The 20,231-nt window shown below is 40.3% G+C and overlaps 1 protein-coding gene across 2 annotated transcripts; it reads right to left on the reverse strand.

The window, feature by feature from the left end:
* Position 1: 1 nt before the first annotated feature.
* On the reverse strand, positions 2–20,229 carry LOC109099598 (nucleoprotein TPR-like). Of its 2 annotated transcripts, none has more exons than XM_042718080.1 (51): positions 20,015–20,229; positions 19,438–19,542; positions 19,288–19,343; positions 19,097–19,193; positions 18,128–18,231; positions 17,842–18,006; positions 17,651–17,743; positions 17,480–17,560; positions 17,309–17,396; positions 16,606–16,746; positions 16,399–16,493; positions 16,125–16,322; positions 15,924–16,031; positions 15,281–15,501; positions 15,009–15,169; positions 13,893–14,020; positions 13,422–13,570; positions 12,545–12,707; positions 12,329–12,463; positions 12,101–12,241; positions 11,837–11,987; positions 11,591–11,763; positions 11,347–11,499; positions 11,146–11,262; positions 10,837–11,040; positions 10,241–10,431; positions 9,985–10,132; positions 9,551–9,688; positions 9,225–9,356; positions 8,946–9,076; positions 8,632–8,842; positions 8,390–8,536; positions 7,389–7,587; positions 6,764–6,960; positions 6,470–6,543; positions 6,169–6,359; positions 5,832–6,080; positions 5,357–5,505; positions 4,710–4,790; positions 4,412–4,612; positions 4,215–4,340; positions 3,907–3,997; positions 3,381–3,571; positions 3,234–3,305; positions 3,065–3,156; positions 2,869–2,978; positions 1,849–1,947; positions 1,598–1,757; positions 1,401–1,510; positions 570–665; positions 2–279 (listed from the first exon to the last, which is right to left on the reverse strand). In XM_042718080.1, exons 1-51 carry the CDS (start codon positions 20,163–20,165, stop codon positions 221–223), a joined length of 7,023 nt encoding a protein of 2,340 aa, XP_042574014.1. In that variant the 5' UTR covers positions 20,166–20,229; the 3' UTR covers positions 2–220. The 2 variants fall into 2 exon arrangements, with proteins under 2 accessions (XP_042574014.1, XP_042574013.1); XM_042718079.1 differs by having other exon boundaries at positions 5,348–5,505.
* Between the last annotated feature and the right edge of the window lie 2 nt (positions 20,230–20,231).

The raw sequence follows: 20,231 nt of genomic DNA on the forward strand, positions 1-20,231 counted from the left end.
CTTCATGGCGAGAAAGATTCTCCATTTATTAGCAAAACCATTGAACATAGCGTCAGTATGATTACTCACAAAATATAATATAAAATAAATCTATCCCATGTTTTAAAGCACATTGAAACAAAACATTAAACAAAGTAAATCGGCAGTAGGTTGATTCTGGGTACTTTGAAGAGTCGTGATCAGCGTTTCTGCTGTGCAGACGCTGTAAAGGTGGATGGATTTAGATGGAAGTGCCTCTGTTAATTCCTCGACCCCGACCTCCACGAGGAAAAACACCACCTACAGGACAAGAGCGAGATACAGACCCAGTCAAGCCAAATCCATTTTCATTGAAGCTCTATGTAGACATCCAAATTCCTGATCTGTTTCTACAGAACAGATACCAAATATCCAAACATGCACAAACTGACAAATTAAACGCTTCTGTATGCATTTCAAGTAATCTTTGCTTCATTAAAAACAGAAAAGTTTTTTCAAATCCAGTCTGTGTTGTTACTTTTTGTGAGAATATGTGTGACTGATGAGTTTGTGTATGAGTAAGAGGATGGCGTGAGAAATGGGGTCCTGACCTCTCCTGATGATCTGGTTCCTGCGGGGCGGCTGGTGCTGAGGAAGGAGCCGGCTTGCAGGTTTGGCCTGACCAGTACTCGTGCTGGTGCTCATATCTAAAAAGAGCAAGAGAAATGGGGTGATAAACAAGGTCAAATACTTACGGGTCGGTGACAAATATAAGTGTCAATGATAAAGAACAAGAACAAGTGTCAAGTTCTGGGAAAATGTACTCTTTGTATTCATGTTGGTCTGATGTGTGTAAAAACATTTATTATTTAAAAAAAAAAGGTTAAAACTGATGACTAAATGTGGTAAATTGCTAAATCTAACAACACAAAAAAGTAAAATTAAAGAAAACTAATTTAAACTTAAATTATTATAAGTATCTAAAAAGTACATATTCAGTGCCGTTCAAAAGTTTGGGAAGGTTCAGTAAGATTTTTTATGTTTTTAAATTTTTTAATGTTTTAAGTAGGGATTTTCCTGTTGCGATTAATTGATGATGTTTTATCACGGTATGCAGTGTTATCACGGTATTTAAATTAAGTTTCAAAAAAGTGGTCGTAATACAGTAAAACAGGTTAAATAACTTTTTTCTTATAACAAAAATAACTGAACATTTAAATACAATAAAGCAATACAAAATATATACATTTAAAGTTAAAAGTTTTACACCGATTATAGTGCAAAAGAACTTTTACAATAAGACCTCATTAGTTAACCTTAGTTAATGCATTAACATTCACAATGAGCAATAGCTACATTTGCTACAGAAGTTATTAATCTTTGTTCATATATATATGGCAAGTGTGTAAACAAAAAATGGCAAGTGTGTAAACTGTGCGCACCTGCAGAGCTGGACGTGGGCTCTTGACTGGTGGAGGGCAGGCTGGCATCATCGGTCGGCTGTGCGGATTCCAGCTCCGACTGGCCCTCTAGACATGCCTCACTACTCGCCCTGCACACACATAACACAGACATTACCACCCCGTAGACAAAACGGAGCCGCTCTGAAGTGAAGCATGAAACTATTGTGAGTGCTCACCCTTCACTCTCAGCCTCCCCCACAAAAACATCATCTCCATCGTCCCCTGGGACAGCTTCTCCTGGTGCGGTCAGACTGCCGGTGGACGTGCTGACCATGGGAACCGACTGAGAGGCTGTCTCGGACACATCAGAGGGGTGGCTCTCTGTGAAAACGGTCACTGTCGACACAAATGAAAGGAGGAGAGCAGTTAGGTTTGACTAAAAGATATCAGCCAAACAAACTTGACGTGACGTCCTCCAGCTGATCACCTGGAGCAGCCACTTGTAGAGGAGTGGTGGGGACACTCCTGCCTCCAGACTCTTCATCATGAGCAGGCAGGAAGAGAGGACTTTCATACATGCCCAACCCTGGAAAATGACAGGAAGAATGTCAGGAATTATGCTTTATTTGTTCATAGCAACTATAATATTTATTAGAATCATTACAATTTATTCAATTAATTTTCAACTAATAAAAAAAAAATATTCCAATTTCAAGTTGGAAACTCTGAATTTCATGTAAACTGACTTCTCACAATTGACCATCTGAAATACAAAATTAAACAATTTAATACTTTGCTGCCATCATCAAGATGTACATGGATTTATTTAGTATTATGAGCATTCCAGTAACACTAGAGGTCAGACAATGAGCAAGATTATTTTAATATATCATATCTAACGACAGTGAATATTTAATTTTGCATGCTCATTTCCCCCCATTTCCATCTTTTAAACAATGATCCCGCTTAACTTATTTAAAAACACTTATAATAATAATTGCATTACACAGTTATATGTATTTTAAGAAAAAAAAAACATTTATATTACATGGCTAGTCATGCAATTATTTAAATGATTGATTTTTAGTTTAGACAAAATAGTATTGAATTTTTATATTAGAAATGCATTGTAATTTATATTGTTTAATTAATTTGATTAACATATGTTTGTTAATGCATTAAAAAAAAATATGTACAGCTTATTGAATGTTAAAATGTACACTACCATTTAAAAGTTTAGGCTCAGTAAGGTTTGAAAAGTGACAGTAAAAGACATTTATAATGCTACAGAATATCTCAAATAAAAGCTGTATTTTTCAAAACATTCCATTCTTTAAAGAACCCTTAAAATCCATCACAGTTGCCACAAATATTATGAAGCAAAACCAAATCAGCATATTAGAATAATTATTTCTGAAGGATCATGTGACACTGAAGACTGGAGTTTTCAACTTTGCATTGTCATTCGGAAACAATGTAAAAGCAGCATTACTGTGTTTGTACTCACCTCCAAGTGTGGCCAGATGGCTCAAGTCAGAATGAGAGGAGCTGGCCTGGGGCATCATATCCTCAGGAGGGCCGAAACGGAAGCGAGGAACTCCGGCCACCTGAGGGGAACTGAGATGGAGGGATGCTTCATTAATCAAGGTGTTTAATGATGTATCCCTTCGTGCTATAAAAGAGTCAAAGCTGCTGTGACTCACTGAATGGCCTCGGCAAAGCCATCTGTGCGGTGTGGCACCACGAGGGTGGGAGTGCTAGGAACCATTCTGTCATCATCATCAAAGAAGTGTTGCTGAAGGAACCAAAATACTCTGTCAGGAATTATGAAGCACTAAAGATGCAGGATGTTTATATTGGATGTTCTCTCACCATGCTTCCGATTCCAGGCGTGAGCTGGGGTACACGACTCATCGAGGTCCGTCTGCTCTGTCCCGACTGCCTCTGTTCAGAATAGTACAAACAAATCAGAACTCTTATTTTGGAGCTGCTTTCGGATACAGGACATGGTCTATATACCTGCATGATGGGGGGTCCAAGTTCAGGGACAGGGTGGATGTTGAGGCGTGGGGGTGGGGTGTGATGTGATCTCCGGGGGGATTGGGGAAGACGTGGGCCCAGGGAGGAGATGGTGGTGGTGCTGGGGACTGGCTGTTGCTCTCTCACAGGCTCAGCAGGGAAGGACTCCAGGGTGCTGACACTAGCTTCACCTGTGAACACACAGGAACCTTAATCAGATTCATTATTTATAGATTTGTCACTTATTCCTAAAGGTGCCATATTAAACACTTTCATAGTCTAGACTTCATTGTATAACCTTTTTTCCATGAGGTCTGGGTGGACTGAACAGGGAAACTGTGTTAAAGTATACAGTACCATTCAAACATTTAGGTCAATAAGATTTTTTTGAATAAAATGAATAGTTTTAGTTGAATAGTTTTCAATTCTAGAATGCTCGATAGATAGAACTTTTTAAAAAAAAGTCATAGTGACCTCAGGCTTTTTGAATGATTGAGAAATGAATGCATTGTGTGTGTTTTTGTACCACTGCTCTGAGAGTCAGCTTGCTTCTGGATAGAATCAGATGCTTCTTGACTCTCTTCATTGTCAATGTTTGGATCAGCTGCCCCATCGCCCTGCCAACACAACAACAATCACATCAAAACCACCAGAAAAAGGTAAACAGTCAAAGGATCATAATCAGCTCACAGAAACTTACAATAAACAAAATAAAACCAAAAAAAAAAGTTTGACAGTTTGCACAGACAATGGAACAACTTGCTTTCTAGTAACCACCTGGCTTTCATTACAAAAGCAGCTTTATGCCCCAGAGTGTTAGAAAAGTAGGGTCACCTCTGCCTCATCCTCCTCGTAAGCCTCATTGGCATCTGCACTCCCTTCATTACTCTCCTCTGCTGCCTCTGCCATCCCTTCGTCACCATCTTCATCATCTTCATCTTCTACATCATCCTCTTCATACTGCAGAAAGAACGGAGGTAAATACATGCTAATAATTACACAGTTTCCACTTCTCTGAGAAACAGACTGACTTGTTCAGGCTCCTCCTGCTCCTCCTGTTCCTCCTCAGTGCCGCTATCTGTCTCGATGACGATGATGTCATGCTTATACTCCTCGGATGAGTCCTGTCCGCTGATCTGAGATTCTGAGGGTTGGGACTCGCTCACCTGATCCATCGGGACAGACTGAGACAAAGATTCTTCGTCTCCCTCTCCTAACACGGGATATGCTTCCTGTGAGAGATGAACAGACGCGATCAGTGCACTGGTTGTTCATTGTTGGGATGAGTGTCTGTGGTTATACTGTTACTAAGGGATAAAGTGCTGGTACCTCACTGGCATCAGGAGGCTGCTGGCCTTCTCCTGGAGCTTCACCCATAGCATCATTACTCTCCTCAGTGCCGGAAGCATCCTGCAAAAAGAGTGGGATGATCTATAAATCAAAAGAGTCTATTTTTAATGGCCAAGGTTTTAACCACAGTGAGTTTTTCCTGCACCTCATGTGCAGCACGAGTCTCAGAATCAATGAACCTTCACTGGCTTCAAGCAAAAGCATACATACAGTGCCATGAGGGTATCTGATTTACAAACAAGTGAAATGATTCCTTTTCCCTCCTAATGCATTCTAGAACAGTCACCGGCAATTTACAAATTTGACCTGGTGGAACGTAATCTTGCATAACTTAATATTTTTCAACTAAAACCATATTGTATCTGATCAACAACTTTTATTTTTTACATTTCACGTTATTGCAACATTATTTGCTCTATTAATTAAAAAGTTTTGTTACACAACTATGGACTTTAGATATTTTTTAGCACCTCTTCACAGTCAAAACTGACCCAAATGCAGGAGGAGGATTTTTAGAATCTCTTTCACAAACTTGGAAGTTTCCTTTTTAAAATCAGGCAAATTTCGTAATAAATAACAAACCACTCCCACAAGATGACAGTTGCACATGTTTGTACACTGCTCACCTCAAGGCCCATTCTTTTTATGATGCGGAGCTTCTTAGTGATGGGTGGGTGGGTGGGGTCATCCTGTGTGGTGTCGGTCACCTCAGTGGAGCTCTCCTGCTCTTCCTCTCGCACTCGCTTGGGCACAGATGAGCCTGCTGTTGCTGACACTGACAGAAGAACAGCATGTTAGTCAGAAACCTCATTAATGAAGGGAGTGCTGGGGAGGGAGGGGGATGGGTCAGTGAAAAATTTAGGAGAGTGTAAATAAATAAAAATTAACAATATTAATACATATCAAATATCACATCGCTGTCTTTATAATATCATAGTTACAATTTTCTCCTAAAATATAAATTAGTCTTTTATTATCTATTTGGATAGTTAACATTGTTTCTGACCTAAGCCAAAAAGCAACTTAAAGTAAAGTAAGTCAAGTAAGACTATGAACATGTATGAGTGTAAATTGTTACAATTTCTTCATGGTTGTTTGTACCTGTACCAAAGACAGCCGTGGAGGTGGACGGTCTCTCCATCTGTGAGCTATGAACTGCCTCTATTATGGTCGTTGCTGGCTCCTGACTAGTCTGCTGCTGAGTGGGCTGGACAAAGGCAGTGGCTTGGCTCTGCTGCAGGCTGAGAATTGGCTGTGTGGTCTGTATGTTAGGGCTGGTGGAGCGCACTGAGCCGCTGGTGTTCCCAAAGACCGTCACATGCTCCATTGTACCCTCTGAGGACTGGAGAGCTGATGGAACACGCCAATGACAACCGATTTACAACTTGTGGACGAATATAGATCCTATTAGATGTTGAAGCCTGAACTCCACCCATACCTTCCTGTGTTTCCACCTGTGTTGTGGGCATGACTGTGGCTGTGGGCGTAGTCATGGGACCGGGTGTTATCATTGGGCGGATGCTTGCCCTAGGGGTGGACTTGCCCCCTGCGATTGGTGAAGGCTTGCTGGTGGTGGCAGCAACTGGTGTGGGCTTGATGTTAGCTGTGGGTGGCTCGGATGTACTGGCACTGTTAACAGACGGAATATAGAGACAATATTTAACACCGCTAGAATTCTTGCATATTCATGGAAATAGCTTACTTCCACAGTGCAAAATTAGGTGGATATAAACCATTACCTTCCTCTGTCAGCACCAGGTGTGGGTTTGAGAGTGATCTGGCGAGCATCTGATGACCTCTGTGCCTCTTGAACCTAGAACAGATCACAAGTACTTTTGATGATCGTATATTTACTTACAGTAAATCCTCTTATTCAGCAAATAAAGCCCAGGAAGTCTCGTCAGATATATAACAAAACAGTAAAAACCCATGAATGCAAATAAAGTCACATAGTATTCATGCATATGTTTCTACATACATAATTCATAGCATTTCTACATAAATTTGTACATAGTGCATTTGTGGTGCTGTACCTTGCTCTGGCCAGGCTCCTGAGCTTCATCTTTCTGATCTCCGTGTCTCTCCTGTTGCTCACGGAGTTCCCTCAGCTCTCTCTCCTGTCGGCTCCACCGGCCTTCATACTGGGACTTGAGTGCACTCATCCTCACCTCCAGCTCCTCTCTCTGCTGCTTCAGCTCCTCATTCTCTTTCACCAACTGCTCCTTCGCACCTAAAACCCATTGGACATAGGGATGTTAGGATGTAGGACGTAACTAAAGGCAAACATCCTCAAAACCATGATTTGCTACTTGCTAGGGAACGGTATGTGGCATTAAGTGAAAGGACATTTGCATCCTAAAGAGAATTTTATTGGGTAAAAATTAGCATATAGCATACGTTGTAGTTCCAGTGCAGTATATGCAGGGTCAAAAAGCTTTTGGATTTCATCAAAAATATCTTAATTTGTGTTCCGAAGATGAATGAAGGTTTTGGGTTGACCTGAGGGTGAGTAATTAATAACAGATTTTTTCTTTTTGGGTGAACTAACTCTTTAACTTGTAAATAATGGCCATAATTACTACATGGACTAAACTGCTTTTTGGACCATGGGAGTATCAACAGGATTTATGTGCTTGTCACATGTTCTGGTTTACGAACTGTTGAGCTGGTTGATCTTCTGCTTGGCACCCATGAATGCTTTCTTGGTCTTTTCCTCTTTATCAGCGATCTGCTGTCGGAGCTGTTCCTCCAGGTTACTCTTCTCCTGTAGCTCTGTTCTCAGACGGCTGAGTTCCGGCTGCACCTGTGCAAGCTGCTCCTGCAGGCTCTTCACCTCGGCTTCACGCTCCTGCACCGTCTGCACACACAAACATCACCACATGTGTTTTAAATGCACTGCTGACAATTGCGGTTGTTCTTTTCATCACTTTTATGAAGTCAACAAACACTTCATAAGCAACAATGAAGGAGGACCAGAAAAAAAACCTCTTTAAACTCTTTTCCAAAAAAGCTCACTAAAGCCCAACAAAACACTCCAGCAAACTGAGTTCTCACTTCACAGTCTCAATAGTAAATGAATAAATAACAGTCCATTACTTTCTCACTTCCTGGATTAAACACTTTTATTACAGTTATATAATGTGAGCCAAACCAGTGAAGCCCACAATGGCGATGTTTGTGACTGTGTGCTGTGTACTTTTACAGCACAAGGCCAGACGTCCCAGTGCTTTGAGGGATTATACAACTGTGGCTCTGTAAATGCAATCATTGTGAGGAAGCATTAACTGTTTGATTTGTATGGTGAAAGTTTTTTTCTAATGTAGATGCAAAGGATTAGTTCACCCAAAAATGAAAGATTTAATTTAGCCTTTTATTCACATTTAAAAATAACCAACATGCATAGAGCAGTTCAAATATGGTGAACAGAAGCTCAAACCAATGAGGTTTGCTCTTGTGTGTCCCACAAGCATGTTTAAGCTTCCGCAGGAACCAGTAAGGTTTGTTCATGGTTGATCTTATGGGTTTTGAATGAGTTTCACACCTCACATTTTTAGCCTTTATGGGCACCAATGCAAGAAAAGATCATCTCACATAATAGTTTGTCCCACCTATGGGTAGGCTTGTCTGTCAGAGCAGCACATGAAGCCATAAATGAGTACCTTCTGTATGCTGTCCAGCTGAGTTTCCAGTTCTGAGGTTCTGTTCTGTGTCTGACTCAGTGAGCTCTTCAGGTTTTGAATCTCCTGCACTGAGGCCTGACGGTCTTCCTGCTCCTGTGCTGGCTTAGAAGCAGCCTCTGCCACCATCTGTCAGAGAGATGTGACAAATTAATTCAGGACCATTTCATTGGTTAAACTGGTAAAAATGAAAAAAAGGAGAAGCACCATACGTTGTGGTGTACCTTATCATGCTGTTCTTTGAGCTCTTCGTACTGGGTTTTGTAGCGACGGCCGATCTTCTTGACTTGCGTGATGGTTTTGACTTTCTCCTGGATGTCCACGGTCTTTGCCTCCAGCTCCTTCTTTAGATTGTCCCTTTCAGTGGTGACCTTCCCAAGGCTATCCTGCAGGTTCTGCACCTGGCTCTGAGCTGTGGTGACTGAAGCTTGGCTCCTGTTTGGTAGGCAGAGAATGAAGATTGTTCTGTTAAAACCAAACTAACAATAAAATCTCACATTTTAAAAAGTTAAATGATTCAAACCAACTGCACACTGACCTGGCCACTTCATTCTTGAGTTTCCCCGTCTCCTCTATGAGCTGCTGGATGCGTTTGAGATGGGTCTCCCTTTCAGAATTAAGCTTCTTAGTTTCCTCTTGATCGCTGTCCTTCTGCTGACTAAGCAGTTGCTGCATGACCAATTAAATCAAAGTGTTAAACACTGAGAACCATATTACCAGTCAAGTTTGACTGAATTAAACTGACCTAACATACTGGTGTTGTTTAATATAAGAGTCTATATGTTACATTCAAGGTACAGAAATTCATGCGTGAGACCTGTGTTCGAGTCTTCAAGCGCTTGACGTCCTCCTCCAGGAGTCTCTTCTCAGCCTGTAACATGCCACTCTTTTCACTCAGCTCAGCATTGGAGTCCTGCAGGGGCTTGATGTCTGCTTCCAGCTTGCGCATCTACAACATCATATGACAATCAATGTCTTACATATAGTGTGTTATTCTTATATATAAAAACCTCAGACTCTAAAATCTGACTGGCCATGTCTGAAGCAAATAAAAATGATCCATGTATCACAAAATTTAGGTATATCTGATTGATCTGATTATGTATAATGGTCGATGCACAATGTGTGCTCTTAATGTCTTGCCTTTGCTTGAGTCTGTTGTAGTTCATGCTCCAGTCTGTTCTTCTCATTCTTCAGCATCTTGTTGGTCTCAGTCAGAGCACTCATACTCTCCATTCGCTTCATCATGTCTTCCTGCTGTGCCAAAGTCTTCGTTGTAACCTGCAGATTTGAGATGTTAACTGATTGCAAGAATATGCAATATTTATCAAAATCTGATCAAGTTAGGTGAAGTGTTAAACATCTTGATGTTAAATCTTTTCTCATAGACATATATAATTATGCAGCAGCAATAAAATGTAATAAAAAAAAAATTCTATAATATAAAATTATTAAGGAAAAAACAATAAATAAATATAAACACTGTGGGAAAATAACATTGGCATGAGTTTGTGGCAGAGCTATCTGTTTTATGCAGTGCAAGTTATGGAAAACTGTACAAAAACACTTTTTAGGACCTGTAGTTTTTCTCTCTCTGCATTTAGGCTGTCCTGCAGTTCCTTCAGCTCTCCCTCCAGGTACTCCATGCGCTGTTTATAGCGCAGGGTCTCAACCTCAGCTACTTCCAGCCGGGTCTCAACTATCTCCTTCTCCCGCCGCACAAACCTTTTGGGAAAGAAAGGCAACATCACTACTACCACGTTCTTGTTTAGTAATGTAAGACATTTTAACAGCATGTCATTCATTGAAAGGGTTCACTGATGAGGGTTTTACCTGAGAATGTCCAGGATCTGCTCATGAGATTTGCCTTCTTCATTTAAAGAGATGTTCAGACTGCTCTCTCTAGTGGTCTGCTGCTGGGTGGAGGCAGTTATCTTGCTGCTCAGGTTCTCCATCTGCTCATGGAGCATGGTGTTCTGCTTCTGCAGATCCTCTGCTCTCTTTTGCTCTTTAGAAAGTTCTTCCTGAACAGAAACAATGTAGAGGAATTCAATCAAGTAATAGCTAGACAAAGGCTATTATGGTAAAGGGATAATCCACCCAAAATGGAAAAATCTGTTATCATTTATTGAAGTCTTTCCAAACCTGTATGACTTTTAGTTCTGTGGAACGGACAATAAGATATTTTGAAGAATGTTGATAACTCAACAGTCTCAGTTCCAACTGACTTCCTTTGCATAGACAAAAGATAAAATAAGGAAGTCGATGGGCACCAAAACTGTTTGGATATCAACATTCCTTAAAAAATATCTTTTGTGTTCAGCAAAAGAAAGAAATGCATACAGGTATTAAATGTATGATAATCTCTAACACTCTCTAACACCTGTATGCATCAGCCGGTTCTACCTTTGCCAACCACAAGATTTTACCTGCAGTCTCTTTTCTTGCTGTTGCCAGTCTACGCGGACTTGACGCAGCTCAGATGCAGCTTTCTGAGCCTTCTCCTCAAGCTGCTTCATGGATTGTACTGACTGCTGTCCCTGTTTCTTGGCAGCCTGTAGGGCTTCCACATCTGCAGCATGCAGCATGAGCTCTCGCTCATATTTATTCTGAGCCTCTGCAGCCAGCTTAGCCTGAAACCCGAAATAAGACACAGGTAGGTAAGCATCAAAGAAAATCAGTGGGTAGTTTTGAGAAAAAAACAATTAGCTAACTTGATCCAGGAGAATCAAGCGCACCTGTAGTTTGCTGTCCTGAGTGGCTCTCTGCTCCTGGGCAACTGCTTCCGCAGCTCTATGGAGGGCGTCCTGCAGCTCTGTCTGCATGTCTGTCACGCTCCTTTTCAGTTCCTTCACCTAAACAAATGGTTTTAATCCCCAGAATTTTCCTATTTAAAATAGCTACAAAAAACATGGATGTGCCATCTGTGAATTCCACACCCGCTCTTCAATGCTCTCCACAGCTTTCATCTTCTCTTCCTGGAGCTCCAGCTTTTCCTTTTCTGCTTCCACCAGCCGGGCTTCGAGCTGCTGGTTCAACTCCCGCGCTGTCTTCAACTGGCTGTCAATGGAGGTGTGTGCCTGCTCAGCCAACTGTAAGTGAAACACAGGGCAATTTTTTTTGTACTGTGGTCACTTATGGCTTGCATTAAAAACAACTGAACAGGTTGAAGCAGACTAATACCTGCTTCTCTTTGTTAACAGACTCTTCCAAGCTGAGCACCATGGATCTGTACTGCTCTAGGTGGGTGGTGGTGCTCTTCAAACGCTCCTTCAGGTCAGAGTTCTGTTCTTCGCTCTGCTGTAGACGTGCACGGAGCTCATCCACCTCTTGTTGAGGAACACCAGGAGCTGAAACTGCGCATAACATGACCTTGAGTTACACAGCACTGGAAAATATGACTCTCACAATTTCATCCTCTTTGTTTACCTCTGGGTAATGTCCTAACAGGCTGCTTAAGCGCTGTGCTCTGGTTCTCGTTGTTCTTTAGTTGCTGTTCAGCAGTTCTTAGCAGCTCTTTTGTCTTCTGATGTAGTGCTGTCTGTGTCTCCAACTGCTTCTTAGCCTCCAGCAGCTGAACCTAGTCAATAGAAATGAGAGAAATTAGTCTTTCAGGTGTAGACAGTTCCACCAACTAGTTGTTTACAACTGTAAATTACCCTACTAAAAAGGAAGTGAATTTTACAAGCTTACATCTTGGTTGCGTTCCAGTGCATGTCTCTGTTCCACTTCCTGTTCCAGCTTCTTCTTAAGCTGAACGATCTCCTTCTCCAAATGCTGAATCTGGTTGTTGTAGCGCTGCTTGGTCTCAGTCTCAGAGCGCTCCATGGTAAGCTGTAACATATTGAGGAAGTTAATAGAAAAAGCACAAAGTGATGAGTGCTTTGACAAAGTTGGTTGGGATATGTGGACAAACTGTACCTGAATGGATTTGAGGTTGGTTAGCAGGAGGCTCTGGCCCCGATGCTCAGTACGGATGGACTCTCTCTCCTGGGTCAGTCTGTTCTCCACCTGCTTCAAAATGTCTTTTTCTTTACGAATGTTCTCAACGCGCAACTAGCAGAGAGTGGGAAAAACAATATCAGTGAAACTGAAGTTTGCTGACAGTCCATTCAGTTTATTATACTTTCTTCTTACCTCAGCCATGGTCAGTTTCTCATTGGCCTCCCTTAGATCTTGAGTCATTGTGTGAATGATTTGCTCATGACTCTGATGAGTGGCAGTCATCTTTTGATTCTTCTCACGGAGGGCTTCAATCTCTCGTCGAAAGGCATTCACATTTTCCTGAAGCATCTCATACCTGCCATGGACCAATTCAGATTTTAAATATTTAATTCTTTTTAAATGTGAGTTGGAATTTGGATTAAAATACATATTCAAATTCAATTCAATTTGTATTTTGACATTCACCACTAAGAAAACTCACGCTTTATATTATGGTTGTCAAGGTCAGTTTATAAAGTTTTCACCGAAAAAAATATAATTTCCCATCCACAGTGTCACTCTTTGTGAAAAACAGTCAACTTCAATGGGTGTTTACTCGTGCAGAAGTGGAAGTAAACATCCACTGCTTTCATACTTAAGATGGCAAATGCTGTGACACTGTCATATGTCTGAGCTCCAACGGTTCAACCATAAGGTGTTTAGAACACACCTCATTGATTCCATACAATGATGACGCATGTAAAGGGGCGTGTTGAGGAAAATCATGACATCACAAGTTGCGGTATTTTTTTATTGTTGTGTAACCTCTTGTATACATGAAAATCAAGAGCATTTTGATTCTTCATTTCATGATCTCCTTAGTATTTTGGAAAACCAATGCACATATGTTGTGTGTTTGAAGTGTTGGCAAAGAAAGAAAGAAAATGATGATGAAAGCCACATGCAACAAACTGTACCCGTGCAGCTGTGGCTTTAGCTTGCTTAGCTCAGGTTAAACTGAGGTTAAAACACTAAAATCCAACTTAAATTTAGATTGCAATGCGAGATATTTCAGGAAAATTGTGCTCACCGTTTGAAGGCGAATTCCAGCTGAGAGGAAAGTTTAGCTTTTTGTGAGAGCAGATCAGACACTTGACCACAAAGCCTCTCAATCTGTTCATTCAGAAGCTTGTCATTTTCTGCCTTCTCCTTTTTATACGTTGTAAAGGCATCATTAAGCTGTGAGAAGAAAACATTCAGTTTAATGCTTAATACTGAAGGTTCAAATGAGATTTGTGCTTCAGAGTCACTTTTAGGGAATATTTCACCCAAAAATGAAAATTGTAATATACTCAAATTTGTCATTCCAAACCTGTAAGACTTACTTCCACAGAACACAAAAAGAACAGTCCACCATAATGTTTATGCTCCTCTTTTCCATTCAACAAAAACATACAGGCTTGGAATAAAACATTTTGAAACATTTTTCAATTAAACATGACATTTCATTTTTTTAGCTTAACCTTTTAAAAGAGAACCAAAGCAAGTCAGTATGGCTAACCTGTTTAAGTGCTGCTTTAGCCTGAGTTGCCTGGACAGATTCTGTAGCTGCAGCCCTCAGAGGTGTAGATCTGGTGGACATGGGTCCTGGCCTGCTGGGAGTAATGGATTGAGACCCAGCCTCTGAACCTGAACACAACCACAAGGGAAATGAATTACTTAAGCTAACACTTTGGTTAAAAGCCATAAAAAGAGAGACTGTTTTGTCTCACAATAGGCATTTTGAACTGTGCCCGAGCGCGTTTGACACCTAAAGCCAGGCTCGTTTGACTAGTTTGATCACGGCATGGTTCGTTTAGCCGGCCCTGGCTCACTTGGAAAAGGTGGGCCAGAGCATGGATCAGTTGTGCTCGGGAACGGTGCGCATTTAGTGTGAGCGCTAACTGCCCTGGAGCACCGAACTTCTGATACATGCAGTATACGACTGCATGAACATTTCTAAGTGGCAAAAGTTATAGATCTGTTAAGCAATATATTGTAAGAAGGTTGTTTGTCACCGCGTCCCAAAGACTCAAAATTACAAAATGATGCACTTCACTGTGCAGAGCGAGAGCCTTCACTTGCTATCGAAAACTGCTATTCCCCACGTATGAAGTCGTGATTACGAGCTCGCTGCATTCAAGTGATTTGTTGTCAGGAAGAATAAAATGTAGAATATTACATTGAATAAACATTCACTGCCCTAGATAGCTTGATACGATTCTGGAATTTTGGTCAAATACATGCTTATTTCACGGTTTATAATACACACAATATGCTTCAAATGCCTATATATAAATAGGCACTACTTAAAGGTTAGATAAAAGATTAATAAAGAGTAGAACTGACAGCAGCAATCGTTGTCCCCTCAAATATGTTTAAAGTTTATCGCCCGCCTAACTTGGAAACTCAAGTATCAAAATAATCTCCCGAGTAGTAAATACAACTTGAGAGAGGCCATTCATGTCTGATTTTTGATTAGAAAACTCGTGTTTACGATAATTCCGAAAGCATGTAAAGGCAGCATAAGGGTGCTCCGGCCTGGAAAAGTGCAGCGGAGGAGTGGGATAATCACGCTCGGGCTTCGTTCAAGGCAACTTTGCCTAGTGTGAGTACACCCTAAAGGGTAAATTTTCACCCTGTGGTGGAAGCTCGACTCCGGCTGTCTGCAACAGGATACGGTACATGTCTCGTTGTCGGGTGGCAGAGTCAGCCAGCTGCTTCTGGTGGTTTAGCTGTTCCTTGATGTGCTCCAGCTCCTTCTGAACCTTCTCTAGACTCTGCTCCAACTCTGTTTGCCTGGTGAGCATGTTTGTTTGTTTTTGTTTATACTGATTTTGTACTTCACTGACATATGTGCTGGAAGACCTTCTCTAAGATGAGCACTAATGTAAGGTGGATTGTCAGTACCTGGCAGTCTTAGCCTGGTTCTGGTCCCTCTCTCTCTGCTCTTCCAGATCTCTGATCTGGACCAGCAGGTTCTGGTTCTGCTGCTGAAGCTCTTGGATGCTGCGGAAAGCCACCTGCCGTGATCCCTGGACCTCAGAGCTGCTGCTCACAGCTGAGTTCACATCCTCACGCACCACCTGATTACCACGTGCTTCCTCCACCTCCACCAGCAGCACGCGTACCTGAATCATGAAAAAAAGAATGTGGAAAGGTATGTAGATTGTCATAAGAATTACAGTGTTGTCTGAGGCTAAGACTAGGTGCTAATAACAGTGGTGTGCGATATTGAAACAGACAATATTCAGACTAAAATGTAACTCACAATATTAACTTACTGATTTTATACACATTTTTAATCATGCTGATATTTGGGAAAACAGCACACTTGCTTGTGCGATATTGCCGACTATGTCATATACATACAGAAACAACATTTTTGCCCCCATATATTGAATTTTTGCATTCTAATAGGCTACATCACACAGAGAAAGTGTGCACTCTTAAGGCACAGCAACAATTCCAATATTATTGTAGATACATACTGCAAACCCCTAAGTGTTACATCTCAATGTTTACTGTAACAGACAGTCAGTGTGTGGCTTACCTGTTCAGACATGTCTGTTAGCTGTCTCTCTGATCTCTGCTTATCTCTCTCTAGCCCTAAAGCTCTCTTATTTGCTTCATCTGTCTCCTTCTGCAGCTGATGGACCTCCTGATATGCAAGAGAAAAGAGACAGATTAATGTCACACCAAAACACCATCATGTGTTCTTCTCCTCCACCATCTACTTCAAATATGTGCAAACCTTCATAGCTTTCTCCAGTTTGGCACAAAGGCTGCTCATAGACTTTTGCATGTTTTCATATTCTTCCCTCTGGCGTTTTAGGATGGGAGCTTTGGTCTCCACCTCCAAAACTATCTCATCCAGAACCTTGTGCACACGCTTGTTCTCCAGCTTCTCCAGGTGCAACTGGTCTTGCGCCTCCACAAAGGCATTATACAGCTGATAGCAAATGTAGGAACGTTACTTATAATGATACACACATAATTAGTTTGTTTGTGATAAAGATCTTTTATACCTCCATTAGCTTCATGCCCGGCTTAACAATCTTGGCCACTGCAGCTGCAGTTGGGGAGAGGTTTGTCAGCTCCTCTTCTGTTAGAGCTGGAACACCTGTTGAAGTATACAAATAAAAAATGAAGTCTTGCACAGTGAGATGACAATGTAATTACCCTGAAAAGATTCTTCAGCCTAAAACAAAGACAGGGTTTTTTGTGCTCATTACCTCTCCGCTTCAAGTCTGCAAGCCGTGTGTTAGCGTTCTCCAGCTCTTTCTCCAGATGCCTGACCTTCTCTTGTAGATCAGACTCCGCTCTCTCCCTCACACTCTGCAGCTCTGACAGCTTCTTCTCTGTACCTTTATTAGCTGTTGATTAAAGACAGAATATCTGCTTAACACCACATAACATCTAAACTTGACACAACATTCACAGAGAGGCAATGATACAAAATGTAACTAAACCCTAAACAAGACAATAGATATGTTAAGGGAAGCATACTACAATACTACTACATCTACAGTATGCATACTGTAAACAGATTGTGCACATGCAATATACTACACACAGTATTCTAGATATTATATCCCACAATGCAATGTGCTCAACCTTCCTTTTCCATTGTAATGGTTGAAAAAGAAATATCTGTTACAAACTTAGCATCTTAACTATTTTTTAATATGAGAAAAGATTCAATTGAAATGATATACACTGAATTCAAAGTATACATTATCAGTTCACCCAGAAATTGAACCCATGACCTTGATCGCTAGCACCATTCTCCGATGTCTAAGCTACAGGAATGAACTAAAATAAATGAACAAAATAAAATATGTATATATAATATATATATATATATATATATATATATATATATATATATATATATATATATATATAGATTAACTTAAACTTTTTTTATTTTCAAACCTTGCATTGCCTCCTTCAACAGTTTGTTGAGCTCTTCTACAGCTCGGTTTAATTCAGCGTTCTTGGCTTCAGAGTCTGCTGCTGCATTCTGTGAACACAATAGGATTCAGATTTGAATCATAACATCCATTAACATCGGACCCTGCACAACAAATATCAACATTAACTGACCTTGTACAAATTACAGAGTTTGAGGTTAGCATTCAGCTCATTGCGATACTTTTCCTCCATGGAGGCCCGCTGGTCTTTAGCCTAAAAACAGACGACAAAATGCAACCTTAATTTAAATTCTCTTCCATGTGAAATGGTAAACTACATAAAAACAGGAAGGTGATAGTGAACCTCTTTTAGCTTGTTCATCATATCCTCGGTACTCTTCTGCATGTTGTCATTGTTTTTCTTGAGCGTGTTCACTTGGTCCTGAAGTCTGGTCACCTGATTATGACAGACAGTACATGAGACTGCTGCGGATAAGAGAATCTAATAAGAATATAGCTCAACTGATAAATAGGCATCTCAAAAATTCCTCACACCTCTTCCTTCTTGCTCTCTAAAGAGCACTTGAGCTCCAGGATCGCTTTGCCCTTGTCTCTGGATAGTGTGTATAGCTCATCTGTCTTGCTCTTCAGCTCTGAATTCAGCCATGTGTTCTGGTTCTGAAGGAGCTCCTTTTCTTGTTCCATTCGCTTCTCACGATACTAACGAGAAAGAAAACACAGCAAACCTTTCAAACAATCAAATCAATGTATGGACTCAACGATCAGATGTATTATTGCATTATAGAGACAGAATGACAGCTAAATGGGAGTCACTATTCACCTGAATGGAGACCTCCGATGACTGAAGTTCATCTAACTTAAGCTGGAGCTCCATCTTGATTGTGTTGGTCTCCACAAGTTTGTCACTGAGACGTTTAAGATCCTCTGTATAATGAAGATAAGATACATTTTAGCAATTATGGATGTCAAAAGCATTGGTACTTTAGAACTGAGTACCAACTCAGCTGCACATATGAGCAATCAATTCGTTTCTGACTAACTGTTTACTTGATTATACTTAATATTAATGAATTTTCATACCTAATGGCTACATTCCACTGTTTTCATTTTATTTACTACCATTTAAACCAAGTTTGGGGTCAGCAAGATTATTTAAAAAATATATATATAAAATAAATAAATAATAATAATAAATTGGTTAATTAAATTGACCAAAAGTAATTCTAAAAAAAATAATCCATTTCAAATAAATGCTGTTCTTCTGAATCCTGGGGGGAAAAAATCATTATTTAAAAAAAAAAAAAAAAAAAAAAAAAAATTTAAGCAGCAAAATGTGACACTGAAGACTGAAGTAATCACTACTGAAAATTCAGCTTTGCCAACACAGGAATAATTTTTAAAATATATTCAGATAGAGAAATATTTATCTATTTTATTTTTAAAATCATTATTTGTATTTCAAGCATATTTTTAGTGAAGACTCTTCTTTTAAAAATATATATAAAAAAATTCCTTACTGACCAAAACACTGCTGAATAGTGTATATTAGTAATACACTTTTTAAACAAAAAAATAAGATGAGTTCTAAAGCATAGTAGTTTTTGCTATGGTGTTGAGAATTGTGAAATTTCACATCTATTTGGACTGATATTTTGGTGCTCCAAATGTGCTTAAAATGTTGTTCAATTAAGTAATGCAAACAATCCTATTTGGTTAATGGCATTAAACTCCAAAGTCAATGACAAGCTCGATCACTCATGCAAACCACAGTGCCATAAATAACTCTTACCGCTGAGGTTTTCCACTTCTTGAGATCTCTTCTCAAGCATCCGCGACAGCTCTCTGTTTTCTGCCTCGATTTCATATTTGGCTCTTGGTGGCTTACTCTGAAAACAAAAACATTGGGATATTTTCATCATCTTTAACTGCTCAAGTATGAAGGTCCATATGGAGCATGATGGTCGAGAGAATCATAGCTACCTCTTGCGTTGTCCCCTGCTCTTCCTCTATATCTTTTAGCTTCTTAAGTTCCTCAGCTTTAAGAAAGAACAAGCACACTTATGTTAATACAGCAATGCTGCATCAATACAATCCATACATATTAAAAACAAAATAACACACAGGACTTACCAAGACGGCCGTTCTCCTCTTTAATACTGTGATACTCTTTGCTTTGGGACAAGAACTGCTCCTGACTCTCAGCTAGCTTCTTCTCAAGATTAAAGTACTGTTGCTCTGTTCATTAATAAAAAAAGTAACATATTTTACTGGGGCAATTCATACTGACAGTTCCTTTGACACTTCATGAGAACACACTTATGATTAAGACTGATTTGGAAAGGAATAGTAACCACAAATGAATTAATGATGATTTATAGGTTAACAGGGAAGGCTTATATCTCTTTATCTCTGTATCTAGTGATCTGATCAGTTGCATACATAAAGTTCAATGCTAAAAAACTATAACACAGACAATACATGATCCAAACGTTTTCTTTGGTTTGCCACTACCTCAGAATTTTGTAGTAGACACAACCTGGCTGCTCATCTGTGCAGAACACACAAGCTTTTACAAAATAATTAACCAGACAGCATGTTCTTCGAAGTCTTGAATCAGTATAAATCCATTTATGATGCCTAAACATGCTGTCTAGTGAGACAGACCACTGCTGAATGACTCTCTGGCCCGCCTGCTACCGTTACTCACCGCAGTCTGCTTTATATCGCTCGTGCTGGGATTTCAGAGAGTCTATTTCCGTCTGCTGCTCTGACAGAACTTTCTCGAGCTTGTTCTGAATTGCTTTCGGTAGTTTGTTTATCTCGGTTCTCTCCAGCGTTTGCTGAAGAAGTGCCGCCATCTCTCCGGCACACTGCAACAGTTAGCATTAGCAGCTAGCTGCCCTTACGTCATATTTGAGCGATGT

The sequence above is a fragment of the Cyprinus carpio genome, chromosome B2 (genome assembly GCF_018340385.1).
Source record: "Cyprinus carpio isolate SPL01 chromosome B2, ASM1834038v1, whole genome shotgun sequence".
Taxonomy (NCBI): Eukaryota; Metazoa; Chordata; class Actinopteri; order Cypriniformes; family Cyprinidae; genus Cyprinus; species Cyprinus carpio.